Raw genomic sequence first — 20,550 nt, forward strand, 5'->3', positions numbered from 1 at the left:
CTGCTGCTGTGGTGGAGACAGCCCCCAGACACCGGCAGGGCAGGTGGCAATTATCCCCGGGCACTGATTACACCACAAGGCCGGCAGTGCCCCAAATAGCCCAGGAGCTCAGCCTGGGGGAGGAGAAGGGTCCCGCTGGGAAGGAAGAGGCAGAACCAAGGGATGCATAGTGTGGATGTGTCAGGAAGGACTACGGGGGGCTGGGGGAGGATTTCATGCCAAGGCCAGCACCTTTGGGGCAAGCCAGGACCCTCAAAGAAAGGGATGAGGTTCCGCTGCAGCAGGCTGGCCTAGAGAAATTAGATGGGGCACATGCCAAATCTGGTCACAGTGAAAAGGTGGTAACCAGCATGAGGGACATGTGGAGAAGGCCTCACTGATGGATAGGAGGAGACGGTGGTGCCACTGAGGCCAGGCCGGCTGCAACCCTCCAGCCCTGGCCTGCTGTACCTCTGGACTGATCAGGAAGGAATCCTCAAAGAAGGCATACAGCAGGAGGGAAGAGAGGCCAAGCAAGGGCAGGAAGGCTCCCGGGGGCACCAATTCCCTCTGCCAGGAAGGTCAGGCCAAGCAACTTTGGTCCGTGGTCCCCTTTTCCAGCCTCAGCCATCCTTTGCTTTTCATGGAACTGCAACTGGCCAGGCCCCAGGGATGGCAGCACCAGCAGAGGGGCCCTCCCCTGGGGTCTTCTTCAACCAGAAACAAGTCAGGCAGCGGTGGGCTTCAGAGGTTGAAGGCCTGTGGCGGGGGGCCTCATGAAAGAACTATCCTCAGGGCAGGGAGGCCTGGGTTGCTGCCCCCTTCATTTCTTTCTTTCTTTCTTTTGTTTTTCTTTTTATCCTTTTGAGACAGAGTCTTGCTCTTTGCCCAGGCTAGAGTGCAGTGGCGTGATCATAGCTTACTGCAGCTTCGACCTCCTGGCCTCAAGCGATCCTCCCCACTTGGACTCCCAAAGTGCTGGTATTACAGGGAAGCTCAGTTTCTCAAGCAAGCTGTGCCCTGTAGGCCCTTGGGTGGCATAAGAGGCAGGCTTCTTTGGGAGTCTCTCTGACTGCCCCCAACCCTGAAGCTGGATCCTTTTGAGGTTGCTTCTCAGCGAGCAGCATGAAGGCAAGGAAAAAATGCGTGGGAGGAGGCATTGGATACAAACAAAGGGAGAAGAGAGGCACCCCCTCTCACCATGCACCCCATTTTTCTTCTTGTATAAGCACCAGTTCTTCTGTATTGGCCCCCTTCCCACATGGAGAGCCTATATCTATTGCATCTTCCCCACCTGTCAGCCAAGGGAGGGGGCTGAGCTGCTGCCCCCCCATTCCCGAAAAGCTATAGGAAGAAAGCCAGGCCTGAGGTTGTTCCCGATATTTACCAATGTGGGCACAAGGCAGGCTCAAACCTGGTTTCCCAGGGGTCTCTAATTGAAGAGGTCACGGTGACCCCATGGTGCCCAGTGCCTGCACTCCTTCTTGCCACCCCAGAGGACCCAGCGCCCATCTGGCAGTGCCCGCTCCAAAGCCACCTATGAGTTCCCTGGACCCAGGTCAGGAAAGGAGGCTGTCAGTGGCTCCAAACCACCTCTTGCAGCAACTCTGCTAATCCAAATAAGATAGGGAAAAGGCAGTGGGAGGAAATGATAGTTTCATGGTTATTTTCAGAAAGGAAACAAAAAAAAATGCAAACAGGAGCACACCCTGCATTTTGGTACAAAATCTAGGAGTCTCAAGGAAAAGAACCCACAGTTCTTCCTTCTTCTTGTCCTCTCACCAGATGCTGGGGAGGGGCTGCCCGGGCTGTGGGGGCCTTGGGCTGCTTTTGCCTGTAGGGAAAGGGAGATGAGGGGCTGCAGGAAGCCAGCAAAGACTCTTCCTGCAAAGGCAGGCCTGGAGAAGCTGAGACATCTTAGTCTTGTGGGCAGACAGGGCCCACCCTTTGCGGGTGGAGGAGTTGGAGAGATGGAGTGGAGGGAGCAAGTGGGGAACTGGGAGATTCTTGAGCTGATGCTTGTAAAGTGCAGTGGCATGTGTAGGATTGGTGGGCTGGGAGGGTGTGTTCTGGGAGCACAGCTCAGAGAGAGAAATAGAGAAGGGGGAGGGAGAGCAGGAGAGCGTGTGCTCGTGGGAGAATTGAGTAGGGCTGCTGCCTGCATGTGTGTGCAGGGCGTGCACAAAGATGGGAGCCGCAGAGCCCGGGCTGTACACAAAGGATCGTCCAGGGCCCTGCCAGCTCCAGAATGTTGTGCGAACCAAGGACAGAGCCTGGCTTCTTGTCCCCAGAGGGAATCTGGACCTTGCTGTCTAACCTCTGGGTTTCCCTGGACAGTGTGGGGTGCAGCAGGGAAGGAAGCAGTGGCCTGAACTTCTGGGGGCTTTGTCTGCAGTTCCTGTTTGGTGGCTGTCACAGTTGCCAAGACCCCAAGGGTGGGAGGATGTGGATGGGAGAGAGGTAGGAGCCAAGGACAGAGCCGGTGGCACAGAGACTAGAAATCCTAAGTGCCTGCAGATGAGGTGTTCTAAGAGTAAGGGAGAGAGAGGGAGCTGACATGAACAACCTAGGGGAGCTGGAGGAGGACCATGGGATAGTAGCAGCTCCGTGTCCTCCCCTGGGGCGGGAGAGGTATCATTATCCCCCATTTCACAGATGTGTCATCTGAGGGCCAGAGAGCTTCATTGCTGTGTCCAAGTTTCCATGACTGGTCACAGAAGGAGCTGGTGTGGGGAGACGGACAGTGAGCAAACTCAGGTGGGTGATTGGGTGGTCTAGTTGGTGACAAGGGTGTTCCGGGAAAGACAAAGTTAGGCTCAATACCAGGAAAATCCTGGTCCCAGGAGGCTGCCTCCATGGAAGGGTTGGAGGCTTCCCTCCCAGCCTGCCAAACCAGCCCAATTCCTGAGACCTGGGAGGGTTGGGAGGAGATGGAGGTAATGACTCAACTCATCCAACACAGGCTTGACCTAGGGGAGGTTGGGTAACCCAGTAGACGCTCCAGTGGGGTGAGGATTGGAATAAATGGGTGATGCTGGAGATAAGGGCAAAAGGGTGTGCTGGAAGGGAGGGGCTGCTGGTTCCGGGCAGAGTTTGGGAGGAGGATGGGGTGGGGCACACTTGGGCTTTGTGGATGAAAAGAGGGATGAGCTTCTAGGAGCACTGGGTCCTTTCCTGAGATGACGGAGGGACCTGTGGTGGTGATCTGGGAGGAAAACCCAGCAGGTAGGGCAGTGGTTCAGATGGTAGATTTAAGGCTGAAATCCCAAAACGGGGGACTCCCAGCAGTAGGAATTCTCAGGAGGGCCCCAAAGACAGAGATTCTGAGCCTTCTGGGGCCCCTGCTGCTCCCTCACTAGGGCAGGAGCTACATTCAGGAGCCTGCCACCTCCCAGGGCTTTCCAGTCCATGGAGAAGGAGTGATCCGAGTACCGCAAACCACTGCGAAGCATTTCTGGCATTGGGTTGAATGGGACCCCAAACCAGAGGATTGGATTGTATATCAGTTTCTATATATTTTTCAGGCAAATATGGGAGAAAATGGGTTTAAAAACACAATCCGAGATGCAAATGCAGTCACAGAACATGCCCCATTGGCTCAGGCCAGAAGAAACTGGAGTCAGGAAAAGAGGCCGGCAGACTCAGAGTCCCGGGAAGCCAATGGCGCCTTGGAGGCTCTTGGGAGGATGGAGCGAGAGAGCTGGTGCTTTGAGGCAACGGGAAGCAGGATCTTTGCATTTGAGTCTCATGCCAGCATTGCTGAGCCCTGGCTCAGTCCCCAGCTGTGAGATGGGGGTGGGTCTTGCACAGAGTGACAGTCTTGGGACTTCTGCACTTTAGGGCTGAAGATATCTTATGGATTCTCTAGTGGGACCACTTGATTTTCTAACAGGGACTTCAAGACCCAGAGAAGGGCTGTGACTTTGCAGATGTTATAGAGCTTTGTCCTCATGTTAGAGCCAGGACTAGAAGCCAGGTCTCCTGACTCCTGATGCAGTGCAGTGCAGAGGGTGTACATCTGTTCAATGATCTACATCCTCATTGGATGGAGATTTCCATGTCTTAAGACCCAGAAAATACAGTTTCTAACCGTGAAGCTGAGATTATTCCTGAGCTTGTCACCTCGGAGCCATCTGAATCCTGTGTGATCTTCTCACCTGATCTAATAAGACTAGTGACTGAGTTCAGATCGGGCTTCCAGCTCCACCTAGAAACGTCTCCCCATAATATATTCACCTGTCGAAGGAGAAGAGTATCGCCCACCTCCTCCTCCAACAGTCTTCTTTTGGCTTTTTGGAAAGGACAGCTCTTTTTCATAATTTACATTCGAGTGGATCCTCTCAACAACTCTGTGGAGAAGGGTATTATCCCCACTGTACAGATGGGAAAATAGAGGCTCAGCCAAGTTAAGAAATTCACTTAGGGTCTAACGCACAGGGAGAGGCAGTGCTGGAACTGGAGCCACAGCCTTGGTCTTTTGTCTGAGCTCTTCAACCAACAGCAAAGGAGAATCAGGTGGATGGGCTGAGAGAGGGGAAGGTGGAGGTTGGCCATGCTTGGAACTGTGGAACCTGACTCTAAGCACCTCAGGAAGAAGAGCACGTCTGGTGGGTTTCCTCCCAGCTCACCACCTCAGGTCCTGTGCTGAGGAGCTGGCGTCTACAGAGCCACGGTAGGTGGAGGTCACCTGGAGGGATGTTGTACCTGTACCAAAAGAATCCAAAGATGGAGGCTCCCCGTATCCCTCCCCAAACCCTAGAAAAACTCTGCTCTGTAGCAAGGAGAAGCAACCAGAATGTAACACAGGGACATGTCATCTGGGTTGGACAACTTCCACTAAGCCAGCTGGGCATACTCCAGAGATGCCAAGCTGCTCTGTTGTTTCCTGGGGCCTGTGGGCCACTGGGATTTTCTCTTTCTCCTCCAGGAAAAGGACAAAGAGTGAACAGCCCCACAGGCTACCTGGTGAGCACCCTGGGTTAGTTCTACTCTACCTAGAGTCCAATGGGATAATACATGTCCAGCCTTTAGCACAGCACTTGGCGCATAGAAAGTCCTCAGCAGCTTAGTGGTTTTGTTATTGATGTGGGACCTGAAAGAAGACTGAGATCCTCCAGGAAGCTTCCCTACCCCACCCCATCCTTCCCACTTACCCCCAAACTCTGATTTAGGTGCCTTCCTATCAGAGTGAACCATTATCATGACACCAGTCCCAGTGTATTGAAATCATCTGTTTATGTGTCTGCTTCCCCGACAGAGCGTAAGATCTTCAAGGACTGTGTGTTGTTCATCTTTGGACTGTGTGACCACCCCACCCGCATGCTGAACACTGTACCTGGCTTAGTAGTTTTGCTAAATTCATGGATGAATGAATGAAATGTGAAGAAGCTCTGGATGATGCCAAGTTGCAAGGGAAAGCCAAGAACTGAGGGGGAACTTTTGGGAGGCATGAAATGGAAGACCAAAAAAGGTGGGGAGAGGGAGGAAGAAATGTTTTTTTCTCAGGCATGAAACTGCCTAGGCTAGGCCATAGAAATGATGTTACTAGACGGAGATTTGCCAGAATCCAGGGAAATAGAGAGGATGTGGCCAGCAGTATTGCGGATCAAGTGATTTTTGGGGTACCATCTTGCCTGCTCAGGGCCTGGGATATGGGTGAGAATGTGACCATATTGGAAGAACCTGACCATCCACCAACTTTTTGCCAAGGGAGAGAACATGGTCAATCTAGCCACAGACAAAAGAGGGAGCTGGCTTTGCTGGAGCGATTTCTGAGAGATGAGGCCAAGGGAGATTCCCACTCCTAGGCTGGGCAGCAGGAAGAGTCATTCATCTCATTAGGAACTTGGCACGAAGGCAAATGTCAACAGGAAGAGAGAAGGCTCTTGGTTATGGTTCTTGAAGGAGGCACTTCTGTCTCTCCTTGGCCAGGCTGGAGTTTAGGAATCATTGGTGGTCTTTGACATCTCAGATGTGAAAGAAAGACTAAGGAGACTGCAGTCAGGGGATGACAGAGCCAAGCAGAGGAATGGGGGCGTTGAGGGCTGAAAGGACATGGTACCTGCAGCCCAGGGCTGGCCTGGCAGTCCAGTTAGTACAGGTCGGGGCTCTGCTCAGGGGTCGTGGGGCCTTTCCCTCACTATTAGCCTTCAGCATTTTTTGCTTCTTTTGGACACATTCATTTCCTTTAAAGCGCTCCCGTGACCTGGTCCCATACTGTGTCTCCGACTTCATCTCCTATTGTCACCTTCCTTCCTTTCCAGCCACTCTGCCTCCATGTTACTTCTCGAACTTCCAAGAATACCATGCTCTCCTGAGGACTTTTGCACCCAGACAGTTCTTCCTCAGATGGCCACGTGGTCCATCCTGTCACTTCCTGGGCCTGTGCTGAAAGACCCCTCCCTGTGAAGCCGTCCCAGATCACTCGTATGTGATTGTAATCCCCTTCTCCCAATGCTAGCCGTTCTCCTTCCTCTGCTGTATTTTTCTCCATAACACACATCACAATCGGACACAACACATATTTGCTTGTTTGTTTTTTATCTGTTTCTGCCCTGGAGAAGGTAAGCTGTGACAATGCAGGCCTTTTTGTTCACTGCTATAACCCCGGTGCCTAGAAGAATGTGTTGCACATGGCAGGCCCTTGACACACGTTTAAATAAATAAACAAAGCAATTAACCTTTCTGTGGGACCTTCCACTGATTGTCAGGATCTGAATTCTCACCTCTGCCCTTCCTAGATGTGTGAGTTTGGACAAGTCACGAACCCCTTTAGGCCTCTGTTTCCTTATCTGAAAAAGAGCATGTTGGACTAAATAGCATCTTAAAGTCCCTTATGGCTAAAATTTAGGGAGAATCCCTGAAGGAAGTGGGACCTTGAGGTAAGGGCCTGATGTCCATGATTCTCTCGCAGAATTAAAGCCCTGCATTCCATTAAAGCCCTGCATGCCACCTCTGCCCCTAGACCAGGCCTGGGCAGAAGCAGGGCCACCAGCCCTGCAGCTGGAAGCTAAGAGCTAGCCAGAAGACTGAGGTCAAGGACTGATGACTAAGATGAAGGGAAAGAGATGGACGGGGCAGAACTGGGGCTGCTGCGTTTTATTTAAATCCATGATAAGGATCAGGAAGCAGGCAACAGCCCGATGACACATTAATTAACTTTGCAGATGATACTGGATCAGGAAGGTGTCCCATCCACCCATCTCAGCGAGAGAGATGGGACAAAAGGACCTGAGGAGGGGTCAGGAATTAGGCCAGGAAATTACAACAATGAACTTTGGCTGTGGCCAAGAGGGGAAAGGACTCATGTTCTCTCGAGTGGATTGGGGGTAGGGTGGAGAGGATCTATTTTCAGAACACAGATATGCAGTGGATGGTAGGGGCTGGGAGTGGTGGCAGGGACTGTGAGGTCCCCTGGCTGTTTGAATTGATGTACTGATCCCCAGTGGAGACAGAGCCTGTTTTCTTGCCACTGTGTTTGGAAGATGGGGACGGGGTAAGGGACAGGGAAGATAAATGACATTGATGGAACACCCACCATGAACCAGGCACCATATACAGTATCTCATTTAAACTCCGCAACAGCAATGATAAGACAAGAGGAAATAATGGGTCAGATAGACTAAGAAGTTCCTGAGAGTCACACTGCCAGAAAGTGGCAGAGTTGAGATTCAGATGTAGAAGGGAGGCGATGGTCCCAAAGTGGGTTAAGGGCCCCAGGAGAAAAACCAGAGTAGCTGCCAGGTTATCAAACTGCCTCTTCATTTTTAGGACTGAAACCTAAGTAAGTAACAAGTACCCAAAAGAAGACTTTCATTAGCACCCTGGGGTTCCACGGGTACTGGAAGTTTTCTTCTCTCCCTCCTGCTGGACCAACCTGACCTTCCTAAGCAGTGCGGAGAAAGGAACGGGGAGGAATGGGAGACTGTCAGGCATCTGGACAATGTGGAGGGGCGACGCTAAGGAAAAAAAAGTGTGAGAGCTCTTGCAGCCTGTTGTGGAAAAGATACCAAAGGGCTCAAAGGCTCAGTTCTGTTCTGGCCACTAACCTCTCTCTCTTTGGTGAGAACAGGGTACTGATGGATTCTAGGTGAGTAAATGGTCACCTTTGGGGTGAGCCATTTCAGAGAATACAGGCCCATAGACAAGGGTAGGTTCCCCTGAAGAGGGCTTGGGGTGTGCCCGGACTCAAGGGTGACAGACATCTCTATTCCTCTAGGGAGCTGACAGCTGGAGGCATTCCTGAAACTCTAGCTAGGAACTCGGTGCATGACCCAAAAGGGAATCCCAAACAACAAGTCTATGACTGAGCAGTCTGTTTCTGGTTGGGTCATGATGCCACAACAAACAGCCCAAGTAGAGAAGGCTGCAGGCCCTGGGCAGGCCTGGTGGGAAGGGCTGACCCAAAGGACAGCCATCGTGCTCCAAGCAGCATGAGCAGGGCTCAGGGGCACCATCGGAGCAAGGATAGGATCGGAGGGTGTGGAACCCCAGAGTTGCCCAGGAATGGGGTGAAGGAAGGGTTGATAGGAGCAGCACGGGGTGCCTAGGGGCCCAGGAAGGCATTTCTGAGGCCTAGAGGAAGGACCTTCCTCATCCAGGGACCCTGGGAGCAGAGCAGGGTCTCGGTAAACCAGAGAAGCCACACATGTCCTGAGAGAATGCACTGGGGGTCTCCCTGGAGGAGGCAAGACCCGGAAGCGGGTAGGCAGTAGGAAAGAAGCTGTATGGAATCACAGTCTGGCTCCCACCCAGCCTAGAAGTTAGAACATTTTTGTTGACGTTCTTCTTGTTTGCAGCTCTGTAGCCATGTTCTGTTTGCATTAGCTCCCTGGTAAAATTGCTCAGAAAACATCCTTCTAGGCATCTGTGTGTTTGCTAGAGGGGAAGAAATAGTGTTTCCAGCCTGGGGTCAGAGGCTGGTGGTAGCCAGGAGAGGTGGTGGCAGGAACTGCCCCAATTCCAGGCTAGAGATGAACCAGCTGTGATGGGGATGGGGACTCTTCCGGAGCAGGAACAGTCAGGACCTGGTCCTATCCTGCCCCGGGCATGGACACGTCAGAGGCTTTATCGCAAATTGGGGAGAGCTTCATGACACTACCTCCTACCCTGGCCTACTCCTGTTCTCACATGGGGCTGTGAAAATGACCAATTTTTAAAAATATTAGAGATGGAGTTGATGGAAATATTCAGGCCAAAAGAATGGTGACACCTTAATAGCTGACGTGCTGGGAGAAGGCTCCAGGGCCAGGGGCTCTCCTGGCCTCTGCGGATGTCTGACTGGTGAGTAAGACTGTGTGGTCCATGGGGCTGACCCATGGACTGCTCTGATCAAGGGCCTTCTTCCCCTTCCTCTGGAGAACCCTCTCCTCTCCGCACAAAGAATGGTTATTCCGAAAAGAACCCCTTGGGATAGATCTGGGACTATGACCTATTTTTAAAACCCCATGGCACCTTTTAGACAGTCACTTATTTCCCTTTGTCCTTAAGATTTTGCCAGTATGATTTCTAGCTCTTGGGACACACAGAGGCCTCCTGCTTTCCCCAGGCTTATTGTTCCAGAACACCAGGGAAGCCAATCAGGGCCAGGAGAAGGCAGCTCACAACCCCCTCATTTATGACAAGCAAATTATGGATTAGCAAAAGGAGATCAATAACAACTGGCCATGAGCTATTACCTTCATTCACCAGAATCCACCTTGCTATTCTTTTTGACATGCTTGTGAATAAAGACACACTTACACACTCGCCACTACCAGTTCCACCACACACCACACAAAAACGTATGCCATGCCTTGCCCCATGTTCTCTCTAAGTAGCTCGTTTATACTCAACCCCAGTTCACCAAGTACAATTTTGCAAAGAGTCATCACTTTCAGTACACCACTCCCAAGTGGTGTGTGTGTGTGTGTGTGTGTGTGCGCGTGCGGGGTGGGGGGGCATCCTTTCATTCATCCCCAAACACCCCAGGGGTTCTTGGAAGGAGCTATGCCTCTACCCCTTCCCTACTTTGATGCCTGATTTTGCCCTAGGGCACAGGGCCTGTTCATTGCAAAGCCTCTACTGATTCCCTCCCATGATAGCCCCATCTAGGCCTTCCCTCCACCTTCTCCCTACTTCATCCCTGAGTTTCAGGGTTGAGTCTCCTCTCCCCATATTTACAAAACCCAGGCGGGTTGGGTAGCTGGTGTGATGCTATCTGGGACAGTCTTATCTAGCTACAAAGTGTGAATCAGTGATTACATCACACAGGGTTGGTGCCAGCCCGGCAGACTGCCATATTGCCAAGTAACCCAGTGGTTGAACCAGGTTGGGTTGAGTAATATCCACCAATGGATAGTGAGTTTATTAATCATGCAGCATAGTACACTGTTGATGAAAGTGTAACACCGAAGGCCTGGTTTGATTGGAGAAGGTGCAGGTGGGGCTGGATGCTGACTATGAAGACAGTCAGGGACAGTATCTTCCTCCCATACTACTCACTTGACAAATACATAGAAATCTGGAAGGAAACATCTAGTTTAGCAAAGAGATGGATTATATGCTCAATGTTAGGACCTTTCCGCCATCTTGGATTCCCTTTGTTAAAAAGGAAGGACACTTCTATGAGGCTATTGAAGCCACAGTCTGAAATTTTAGAAGTTTCATGAGGTAAGAGAAGGGAATTCAAGATGGCAGCCGGTGACCTAAAATTGTGTGGGTGGGAAAATTTAAGATTCCATACTGCATTCTCCTTCTTCATCTCTCACTTCAAAAACATTCTTTTCTAGGGCCACAGCCTACCTCCTCCGCCCAGGTCTGGCCTCAACTTCTTGGTAACTATAGCCAACCAGAAATACCACCCATATTTTTCTTTGTGATGGGGCTGCCTTGGGGATGCCGAAGAGCAGTTTCTGAGCAGGGACATGACATTTCTGTTGCTTTGTGGCTGACCTGGTTGGCACCTCAGGGTCTGAGACACAGATTCCAGTCACAAGCTGGTGGGGCATTTATACAATCTGGTGGGGTATAGCGCAGCATTATACACCAAGCCCCTAAACCTGGGTGAAGCAGTGGAACCCAGGTGAGTTTTTTTTTAGAGGGCAGGCGTAAAGAAGGGGAGGGAGCAAAGACTGACTTGTGCAAAGACAGCTCTACAAGAAGCCTCAAGGGATAAAGCCTTCTAAGGACTATGGGGAAAAAGGTGAGGGGTGCAAAATGCAGATGCAGACACAGGAAAGAAGTGGAGGATACATTTTCCTCAAGAGAAATGGAGACAGCTCTAGGGCTGGCAAATTAAGTTAAGGAGGAGGAATGTTCTAGGGAAAACAGCTTGGAGGATAGGAGAAGCATTGCTTTTATGGGAGGTAGAATCATAAGGTATGGCAGTTTGAGGCTATGCAAACATTCCCTGTGTGTTCTCCAAATCCCAAATGTCCTTTCTTCCTTTCAAGGCATTGGATCCCTGGGTCATTCATAGGAGCTGGTTTTCAGCGAGGTTCACCTTTACCAGGCAGCTCCAAATAGTGAGGCCTAGAGGAATCCCATCCAAGCGGGATTAAAATTATAGAAGTTTAAAAGCTGATTTTTTCCAGTTATCTGACCACAGAAGAGCTGCCAATCTTTCTGGTCATCTTGCCAACCCTGAAGAACCTCGGTCAAGTCTCCACCTGTTTTTCAGGCTTCAAAATCTTTGGCAAGAGAACTACTCAGTGTGGCTGACAGGCCCTCCAGGGTCCTGTTCTGGCATTCCCTAAGACTGTCTCTAGAGAAATTGTTCATAAACCAGGAGATCTCCTCCCTTCTACCCCCAAATACCCATTGGAAGCTGGAAAGAAGGTTCTAGAAGATTCCCAGTCACCAGCCCTGACTCCCATGAATTTACCTAACCTGTTCGCCTAATCCCTCTGGCAGTGTGAGGCTTACAGAAGGGTGGAGGGGAATTCTATTCTCCTGGTACCACAGTAAACACTCAAAACTATTTGAAACACCAGAACCTTGCACAAAATTCTGACCTACTTCCAATAACACCAAGTTCCACATTTCCACTTTGAGAGTTTTCAGAGGAAGAACAGCAAAATTAGGCATAACAACCTATCAAACAAACCACCAGCCAAAAACAAACCAAGACAAAAAACAGGCCAAACTAAAGCTTTATGCTATAAAAACAAGAAATAAAATAAGGAGATTTATAGGCCGGCTGATTGTCAGCAAACACAATATATTTACTGTATTAGCATTTGCTCACAGTGCAAATGGTACAACATTACACCATTTCAATATTTCGGTTTTTAAAAATGCTGTTTTCATTAACTATATTATATTGGCATTACAATATGACAAAGGAGCAAATGAAATGTTGGTGAAGAATTTCACCTTTTCACAATATCAAGCATTTTTTTTTAACCTTAGTATAAGGTACTATAAATCCAAGAAATAAAAACATCCACAAAATATATTACATCTGGTTTGTCTTTTTTCTAAGTACTCAACTTTATACAAAAGTCTTTCAAAAAATATCATTCCCCATAGGTTTTCCTGTTTAAAACCTGATTTTTTTCTCTCAGTTCACATAAGTTAGAGTGCATTTTCTTTTGTTGCTTTTTTTTTTTAAAACATGCAGACATATAAAAAATCTGGATAGCACAACCTTTTGGCAACAAAGTTATTTTTCTCTTAGTTTAGCTTAATGTCTGAGAACAGTTTTATTAAAACAAAGGAAAACTCAATTATCATGCAGTGACATGCATATACCAGAAGGAGCGAGGAAAAAATATTAAAGGGTATCTGATTCCTCCTTCTAGCTTGGAAGTGACCAAAATTTTTGCTTTTTTAATAATCATCACATTATAAAAAGTATTCAGCAAAATACTGTCTCTGCAAAGAAAGATTTTACCCTTCAGCTGAAAAAATATGGGCCCTCCTGGCAAACTTCATCTTCTTCTCTCTCCTTCTACAAAAAGTCCAAGTACCTGGAAATTCACAACCCCCTGCTCTTCGATATCCCCCCTTTCCACTAGAGTCCTTTTAGTATTATTTATCCACCACCAAAAATCAAAACAAAACAAAACAAAAATGGTACTTCTTTTTCTTAAAAAAAAAAGTGGAAAACGCATAAAGTGACTTTAAAAACAGACATTCTGTAAACTCCAGACCTTTGTTCCTTCTCTCTGGGCAGCTTACTGACCACAGGAGAAATAACGCTAACAGGAACAGTACATTCAGTCAAGACCATGCTGCAAGCTGTGGCAGAGAGCAACCTTCCCTATTACTCCACTTCAAAGGAGCCACCCTGTACGAGAAGGGCTGGCAGGACAGCTGGGGAAGAGGGGTGCCTGAGAAGAGGTGAGGTAGGGTGGGGAGAAGGTGAGACTGGGTATGGAAAGGAGACACCTCATTCATCAACATGGATTCATGAAAAAATCCCCATATCTTTGAGGAAATTTTGGACAGAGATGTGTATATGTGTATACACACATATCCATACATAGATGTGTATATGTGTATATATGTACACTCACACGTATATGTACAGATATGTGTGTATCTATATCCACACACATAACACACGTATGTAGATATAATCTCATCAGTTAACATTTTCATAAAAAATAAATCATTTAAAGCTGTATACGCCTACAAATTCTCTTTATTCCGGTGCACTGCACTGGATAACCAAGTACCTTAGAGATTTTATTTTGCTAGGAATACATATTGTGTGTATGTTATGTATATGTACGCATGTGCATCTTTATACACATGCATGCATATACATACACATACATACACACGCACACCATATACTTATATTTAAATTCTATCTGTTGTGTTGGTGATGACAAAGGGCAAAAGCAGAGCCAGCTTCCCCATGATGGTGGGAAGGAGAAATTGCTATGTAATTGAGAGAAGACACAAAGCTGGAGTGGCTGGTTGAAGCCTGCCTTTCTGGGAAAAGATTTTGAAAGAGATGGGAGAAGGTTTAGAGGGGAGAAGGGGAAGGAGTGGGAGGGCAGAGGGCAAACTCAGGAACATAGATTTCTTAGAGTGGGGCTAAGGAAATACACATATATTTTAAAAGGCAGGCTCAGCGATGGCTGCTCTTTCTCCCCACAGATCAAACTGCCCTGAGGCCTAAGAGGGAAGCGCTCAGAAAAGGAGGGGTTCTGAGGGGCCAAACCCGAAGCGGCGGCAGCAGCACCGCGTCGGCGGCATCCGAGGCATTTCTCTAAGAAACATGATTTCAGAGCGGATGGAAGACCACCTCCTCCAGCCACGTGCGGACCCCCAGCATGGGACATCTCCCAGCGGCATGGGGACCCAAGGTGGGGAAGAGTTTGGGGTAAACACAGCCCAGTTCAGCTCAAGAGTCTTCAACACACACGCTTGCGCGCGCGCACACACACACTCACACACACACATACACACACACGCGAGCACGCACACACTCGCGCGCATCCCCGCACGCAGGCGCGCGTGCGTGCGGCGGGCAGCAAGCTCTGCGCTTTGGTGCGCTCCTTACCCCCTCCCCCTCTCGAGTCTTCGAGGGGGTATAGAGGGAGACGTGGGGGAAACAATGAGGTGTTTGGGTCGGGCGAGGGTTGGATGGGCTCCGCCTTCAGTCCCTTGCAGGTCCTTGGCGCGGCCCGGCGGCCCCTGGATCAAGGCGATCCGAACTGAACAAAGCGGGCTAGACGCCACCTTTCCGCCCCCACGCCTTGGCTAAGTGGGGGACCGCGAGGGGAAGGCGCCTCCAGCCCTGGCCCCTGACCGCTGGCCGGCGTGAAAGGTTGGGAACCGGGGGCATCGAAGGGGAGCAAGGGGCCGCACGTCCATGGAGAGGCCAGGGCGCGGCCCCTACGCCTCCGTGGCTGGCTTTCCCGCTGCTTTCAGGCTAGCAGCCGGGAGGCACTGGAGGGGAAAAGTGGGGATCTGGGGGCCCGATCCTCAGGCGCAGGTGGTGACCACGGGGGCCAGCGACACGGGGGGCGCCGAGGATGCAGAGGGTGCACCGCCCTTCTCCGCCTTCTTCTCCTTTTGCTTGAGGTGGATCTTGGCGTGGCGCTTGCGCTCGTCGCTGCGCGCAAACTTGCGCCCGCAGAACTCGCAGGCAAAGGGCTTCTCGCCCGTATGAGTGCGGATGTGAGTGGTGAGGTGGTCGCTGCGGCTGAAGCTCCGCATGCAGATCCGGCACTGGAAGGGCTTGTGGCCCGTGTGGATGCGCAGGTGCCGGGTCAGCTCGTCCGAACGGCTGAAACGGCGGTCGCAGCCCTCGGCCGGGCACGCGTGGGGCCGTTCGTGGAGCGGTGTCTTGCTAGGCCGGTTGGGGTACTTGCGGGGCCGGATGGGCTTGAGGGTGAGCGGCGGCTGGGGCAGGCTGCCAAAGCCCGGGTGGATCTGCTTGTCTTTGAATGCCTTGATGGTCTCCAGAGGGGTAATAGGGGGCGGGTTGACCCGGATGGGGTCCATGCCCTGGAAGGGCTTGTGCTCCGGAATGGAGCCCATGTCGTTGGGGTGGTGGTAGAGGTTGTAGTCAGGAATCATGGGGAAGAGATTGCTGTCCAACGCCGGCTTGGCCGATTGGTAATCCTGGGGGGAATAGGCGAGCCCGGGATTGCCCTGGGGGTCGTGGAAAGACACGGGCTCTGAGTAGAGGTCGCCGCAGTTGGAGTAGGGGGGTAGCGCGGGATACATGGCCTCCACGTCACCCTGCGGTGGCTGCACCATGCTGGCCGTGGACGTCTGCGTGCTGAGCGCCCCTGAAGCCGGGGGCACCCCCAAGATGCCGGCGCTCATGAGGCTAATGATGTTGTCCTGGCACCAGTTGGAAGGGGAGTCGAAGGCGAACTTTCCCAAGTAGGTCACGGTCTTGTTGCCGGGGGCTGGCTGGAAGGAGCCGGAGTAAGAGAGTTCCGGGTTGGGCTTCTCGTTGGTCAGACCGATGTCCATTACATTCTCTGCGGAGAGCGGGGGAGAGAGGGGAGGGGTGAGTGAAGCCGATCCGGCTCCGGGCCGCGGCGCCCAGGTCCTTGCCCAGGTGCGGAGGGTGCGGCCGGGTGGAGTGCGTAGCGCATGGGGTAAGAGGAACGCTGAGCCCGGCGCAAAGCGGGCGGTGCCGCGCTCCCGGGCGCAACCTGGATATAGCAAAATACTACGGATCGGGGTGTGGAGTGGCTGCTGCACACACAGCGCACAAGCCGCGCACACACTCACGTACCACACACACACGCGCGCGCGCGCGAGAAGCATTGTTGTTCTTCCCGAGGTGGGGCGGGCAGGTAGCTGCAGCTACAGGTAGTTTCAGACCCGGAGCGCGCTGGGCTCTCGCTCTCCACCGCACACAACTCGGCCTCTTCCCTTGGCCCTGTCCGCTCCAGGACGCCGCGCCTTTCCCTCCCCGGCGATGCCCCCCACGCGCGCTGCTCCCGGGTCGCCGACCCAGAGCGCTCCGACGCTTTGTCCTCGGAGCGTAGAAGGGTGTCGCCCTCAAAGGGAGCTCTCCCTTCACCTACCCCGGCCCCAGCCTCCTCGGGCATGAAGGAGCTTTAGGCTCTTGCTGGAGGGGAAAATCCTAGCCCCAGCTAGGGAGGGTGGAGAGCGGCGGAAAACCGGCCGGTGTCTCCATGGCGGGAGAGGCCGCCCTTCCCCAGCTCCCCGGCCCCGGGATCGTCCCCCGTGGCAGGCCCTCGCCCCGCGGGTGAACCCCCTCCTTCTCCCCGCCGTCCCCACACCCCCACGGCTTTGCTGAACGCCCCGGAAAGGCAGCGTCGCAGTACCTCTCCCACCGCGGGGACTCCACGCCGCACATGGCTCCATCCCGGGTGGGAGGCTGAGGGAGTAAGGGGGGAGAGCGCGGGTGAAAAAGACGCCGGGCTCCTCCCGGGAAGAGGGCGACAGCACCACGCCTTGCGCGTAGCCCAGCGATCGGGCCCCCTGCGTGGTGAGGGAGAACCCCAGAGCCGCTCGCACCTACCTACCTCCCTCCGGTCGGCGGCTGCCCCCACCCGGGAGAACCGAAGCCTCTACCGTGGCGTCGCCAACCTAGCCTTCTCGATCGAGGAGGGCGGGAGGAGTGGGTGGGAAAAGCAACTCGCCCCCCGCAAAATTCCCAGCGCGCCCCCATCTCTCCATCCATTTATCTATCCACCCATCCACCCATCCATCCATCCATCCATCCATCCATCCATCCATCACCAGGTCGTCCCCTCCTCCTCTTCCTCTCCCCTTCCTTCCTCGCTGCCTCGCCGCCTCCCCGCCGCCCTTACCTGTAGCCATCTGATTGTAATGGACTACCGAGTCGCTGCTGCCGGAGAAGAGGTTGAGCGCGCTGGGGATCTCCTCGGGGTACAGATTGTCAGGCAGTTGGTTTAGCAAACTGCTCATGGTCACCGGCAGCTTCTCGGCGAGTTTGCCGGTCATAGCACTCCCGAGCTGCCGCCGCCGCCGCCACCGCCGCCACCGCCGCCGCTCGCTCCTAACGCAGCTTCCAGGCAAGCGGCATCCGAGAGGCGATCCGTGGTGCAGGGGAAAAGCATGCGAGAGGGAAAGTTCGGGGGGAGGGGGGAGGGAAGAAGGGAAGGGATGGGCCAGGAGAGGGGATCTTCTCTTTTTTGGGGGGCGGGAGAGGGCCCCAGGGGGTAATCCTCTTGGGTGCCTCAGCTGGTGCAGTATGAGGCTGGGTCGTGGGGGGGGGGTGGGGCGTGTGCGGGGGGTGGGGTGGGGGCTGGGCTGGGGGGGATCTCGGCTCAAGGGGGTCGGACGCGGCCTCAGTATTGATCTCACAAACAGACACGCGCCCGCCGCCCCCCCGCCCCCCGATCTGCCACCGCCACCGCCACCGCCGCCGCCGCCGCCGCCGCCGCCGCCTCTGCCGCCGCTGCCGCCGCTGCTACCACCACCACCAGCCCCGCCGCTTCCTAGCAAGCTCACTGCTGCCCAAAAGCTCCCAGCCAGGGAACTCCACCAGCCTATTTATCTGAGCCCCGGGAAAGCTCCGTGACGTAGCTGCCCATATATGGACAGACAAAGCCCAGCCGAAGGGGCGCGACGTCACAATGGAAGCTCCTCACAATGGAACATTAGAAAGCAGGAAGCGGGCCGCAGCCAACGTGCGGCGCCCGCACCGCTCGCGGCTCTTGAAAAAAAGAGAAGGGGAGAAGAAACAAGAAGAATGCGAGAAGAGAGAGGAAAGAAGGATACAGCTGCATGCAAAGCGCAAAGCGCGTAGCGTGGAGTCGAAACACCAGTAACTCATTGTGTGTGTTTATTTGAGGTTTGCATTAGGAGAGCGCATTGGGGGGAGGTGGGCGGTGGGGTGGGGTTGTTTGCAAGTGGTCTCCAACACCCCAGCAGTTAGAAAGAGAGTTGAAAACATCTGGCGAAGTCCCTTTGCAGCCCGGGAACTGCTGGGGAACCCGGAAGGCGTGCGTTGCGCCCCTGCTACCTCAGCGGCTCCAGCGTTCGGGATCCTATCCGAGATTAAGAGAAAGGGAGTGCTTCCCTTTGTGGGGGGAAGGAGGGGTGCGCGCAGGGTTGGGGGGGTGTTTCAACTTGTCAGAATTCCTTGGTCCAATATCCCAAGAACTTTTGTGCCAACTTCACTCTGATTCGCCGCCCCTGCGCCTCCCTGGGCCCCTGACCCGGCGCTGACTCTAGGCTGAGCGCAGTGGCGAGGAGATTCGGAGCACCCCAGCAGTTGCGCCAAAGACAAGAGCCCCATCCATATGGGATCGAGGATATGCGGTTTTCGTGGTGAAGAGGAAAGAATGAAGTTGAAGGGATAGATAAACACGTGCACTGAATCCCCAGTAAATTCCCTAACGGTTCCAAGCAGCCTCTGTGGCCACAGGATGGCAGGAGGGCCCAGCAGGCCCGGGCGCAGTCGCTGTCTACTGCTGCCTGCGAAGGGCCCGCCAGAGTTCCAGAAGGAGGACGCCGAACCCACAGTCTCTGAGCCACTGGCGGCCTCCCCTAGTCTCTGCCCTCCCCCTCGCCTTCCACAGGGCTGTCCCCATTGCTGCCTGCCAGCGCTCCGCAGTCAAGGGCGGCCTGTGTGCCGACCCGGAGCGCTTTCACCTCCCGGAGCGGCAGCAGATCCCGGGGGCGGCTGCTGTGCTCCCTGGGGCCTGCTCCCGAGGCGCGCGCAGCCGGCCCGCGGGCGAGGGGGAGGAGAGGGCGGGAGCATGGGGGTGCGACCCCAAATCACATCGGCTTGGCGGGGGAGGATTCCCTCCTCGGTGGCCGCGTGGGCGCGGTGAATCCCTCGTCCCCTGCTGGGGAGTCGGGGTTGGGGGAACGTGCATTTCTCGGGGGGAGTGGGAGTGTTGACAAGGAAGAAGAGAGGATCCCCGGGCCTCACGCCGTGGGAGGGCCACGCGGGCCGGGGACGTGTGGGAGGAACTCCCGGGCTGCACGTTGTGGTGGAGGTGGATGACAACCTCGCTCCCCTCCCCTCCCCTCCACTCAGTGGAGGGCTGGGGACCGGAGGGCCCGGCCTCCCCCCATCTTCTCCAGTTCTTAGGAAAGGAGGGATTCCCGCCTCCCGCGAGCCCCCTCTCTCCACCCCCGCCGCCTCTCCCGCCAGGCTCCCCACTCCTATACTAGGGAGCCACAGCGCCCCCGGGCTGTCCTCCGCCAGCGCGGCTCAGGGAGGGAGAGCGCTGCAGCGGTCCCGCGCTCCGGTCAGAATCAGGGCAGGCTGCGCCTCCCGCCCCCGGCTCCCTCCCTTGTGGGGGGCGCGCGGCCGGTCGGGGGGCGTGGGCGGCGGTGTGAGCCGGGCTAGGTGCGGGAGGGGCCCGGGCGACTGCGGGGAGGGTCGCAGGGCGGCGGGCCAAGCCGGGAAGAGCCATACAAGGAGCGGATCCGGTGACGCGCCGGCCGCGCCCCTTCTCCTTCTCGATTTGGCTGCAGATTCCGGTCCCAAGATTTGCATATTTTGGCATCCAGTGGAAAAGGAAAGAAGAACGGAACCCGCAGCCTTTAAAGGAACCGCACAGGCTGTAGCGTCACCCAGGGAGGCGGTGGGGGTGGGGGTGGGGGCGTGAAAAATTAGCCAGCGGCTCTGGCCTCTGGCCGTAGAGCCCGGCAGCAGGGAGGGCCAGGGAGGGGCGGCAACCAGCGAGCTTCGGGCGCGCCAGTCCCAGACCTGGCCCCTCCAGAGTGCTTCCTGCTGCGCGTGCACCCGGAGGCTGCGGAGGGTCTCCACGGGTTCCTGCCTGGGGCCGGGAGACGCTGTGGGGTCCGCGGTCCTGGGCGAGCTGCAGGCCCGAAGGCTGCAGTGCCCATGTCTCCCCGCGCGAGGCAGAGCTCAGCCTGCGGGGGTGGTGGGAAGGAAGTGAGAGGCCTCCGGGCCGCCCAGCTCAACTCTGGAGGACCCCACCGTGATGAACCCACTTTCCACCTGTCAGGATCTCTCCCCAGGAGGGGCTGCAGAGTGAGGAGCTAGAAGCCCTTATCCTGTTCGATTGGGGCCTGCGTTGGGAAAGGCAGAGGCAGTGGAAGCATTTGGGATCCTTAAGCTTCCAGGGCCCCAGAGGCGGTGGAGTGCAGCCACTCCCAACTGGAGGAGACGGCCCCTCTCCCAACACTTTTCGGCAC

General features: G+C 54.3%; 1 protein-coding gene across 4 annotated transcripts; it reads right to left on the reverse strand.

Annotated features, from left to right (window-relative positions):
- Positions 1–12,092: 12,092 nt before the first annotated feature.
- Positions 12,093–17,901, reverse strand: EGR3 (early growth response 3). 4 transcript variants are annotated; one of them, XM_519651.7, is made up of 3 exons: positions 17,220–17,654; positions 16,731–16,783; positions 12,093–15,911 (listed from the first exon to the last, which is right to left on the reverse strand). In XM_519651.7, exons 2-3 carry the CDS (start codon positions 16,768–16,770, stop codon positions 14,902–14,904), a joined length of 1,050 nt encoding a protein of 349 aa, XP_519651.2. In that variant the 5' UTR covers positions 16,771–16,783; positions 17,220–17,654; the 3' UTR covers positions 12,093–14,901. The 4 variants fall into 4 exon arrangements, with proteins under 4 accessions (XP_519651.2, XP_001157715.1, XP_003311688.1 ...); XM_001157715.8 differs by lacking the exon at positions 16,731–16,783 and having other exon boundaries at positions 17,220–17,901; XM_003311640.4 differs by lacking the exons at positions 16,731–16,783; positions 17,220–17,654 and adding an exon at positions 16,932–17,021.
- Positions 17,902–20,550: the final 2,649 nt, after the last annotated feature.

Source organism: Pan troglodytes, chromosome 7 (genome assembly GCF_028858775.2).
Source record: "Pan troglodytes isolate AG18354 chromosome 7, NHGRI_mPanTro3-v2.0_pri, whole genome shotgun sequence".
In the NCBI taxonomy this organism is placed as follows: domain Eukaryota; kingdom Metazoa; phylum Chordata; class Mammalia; order Primates; family Hominidae; genus Pan; species Pan troglodytes.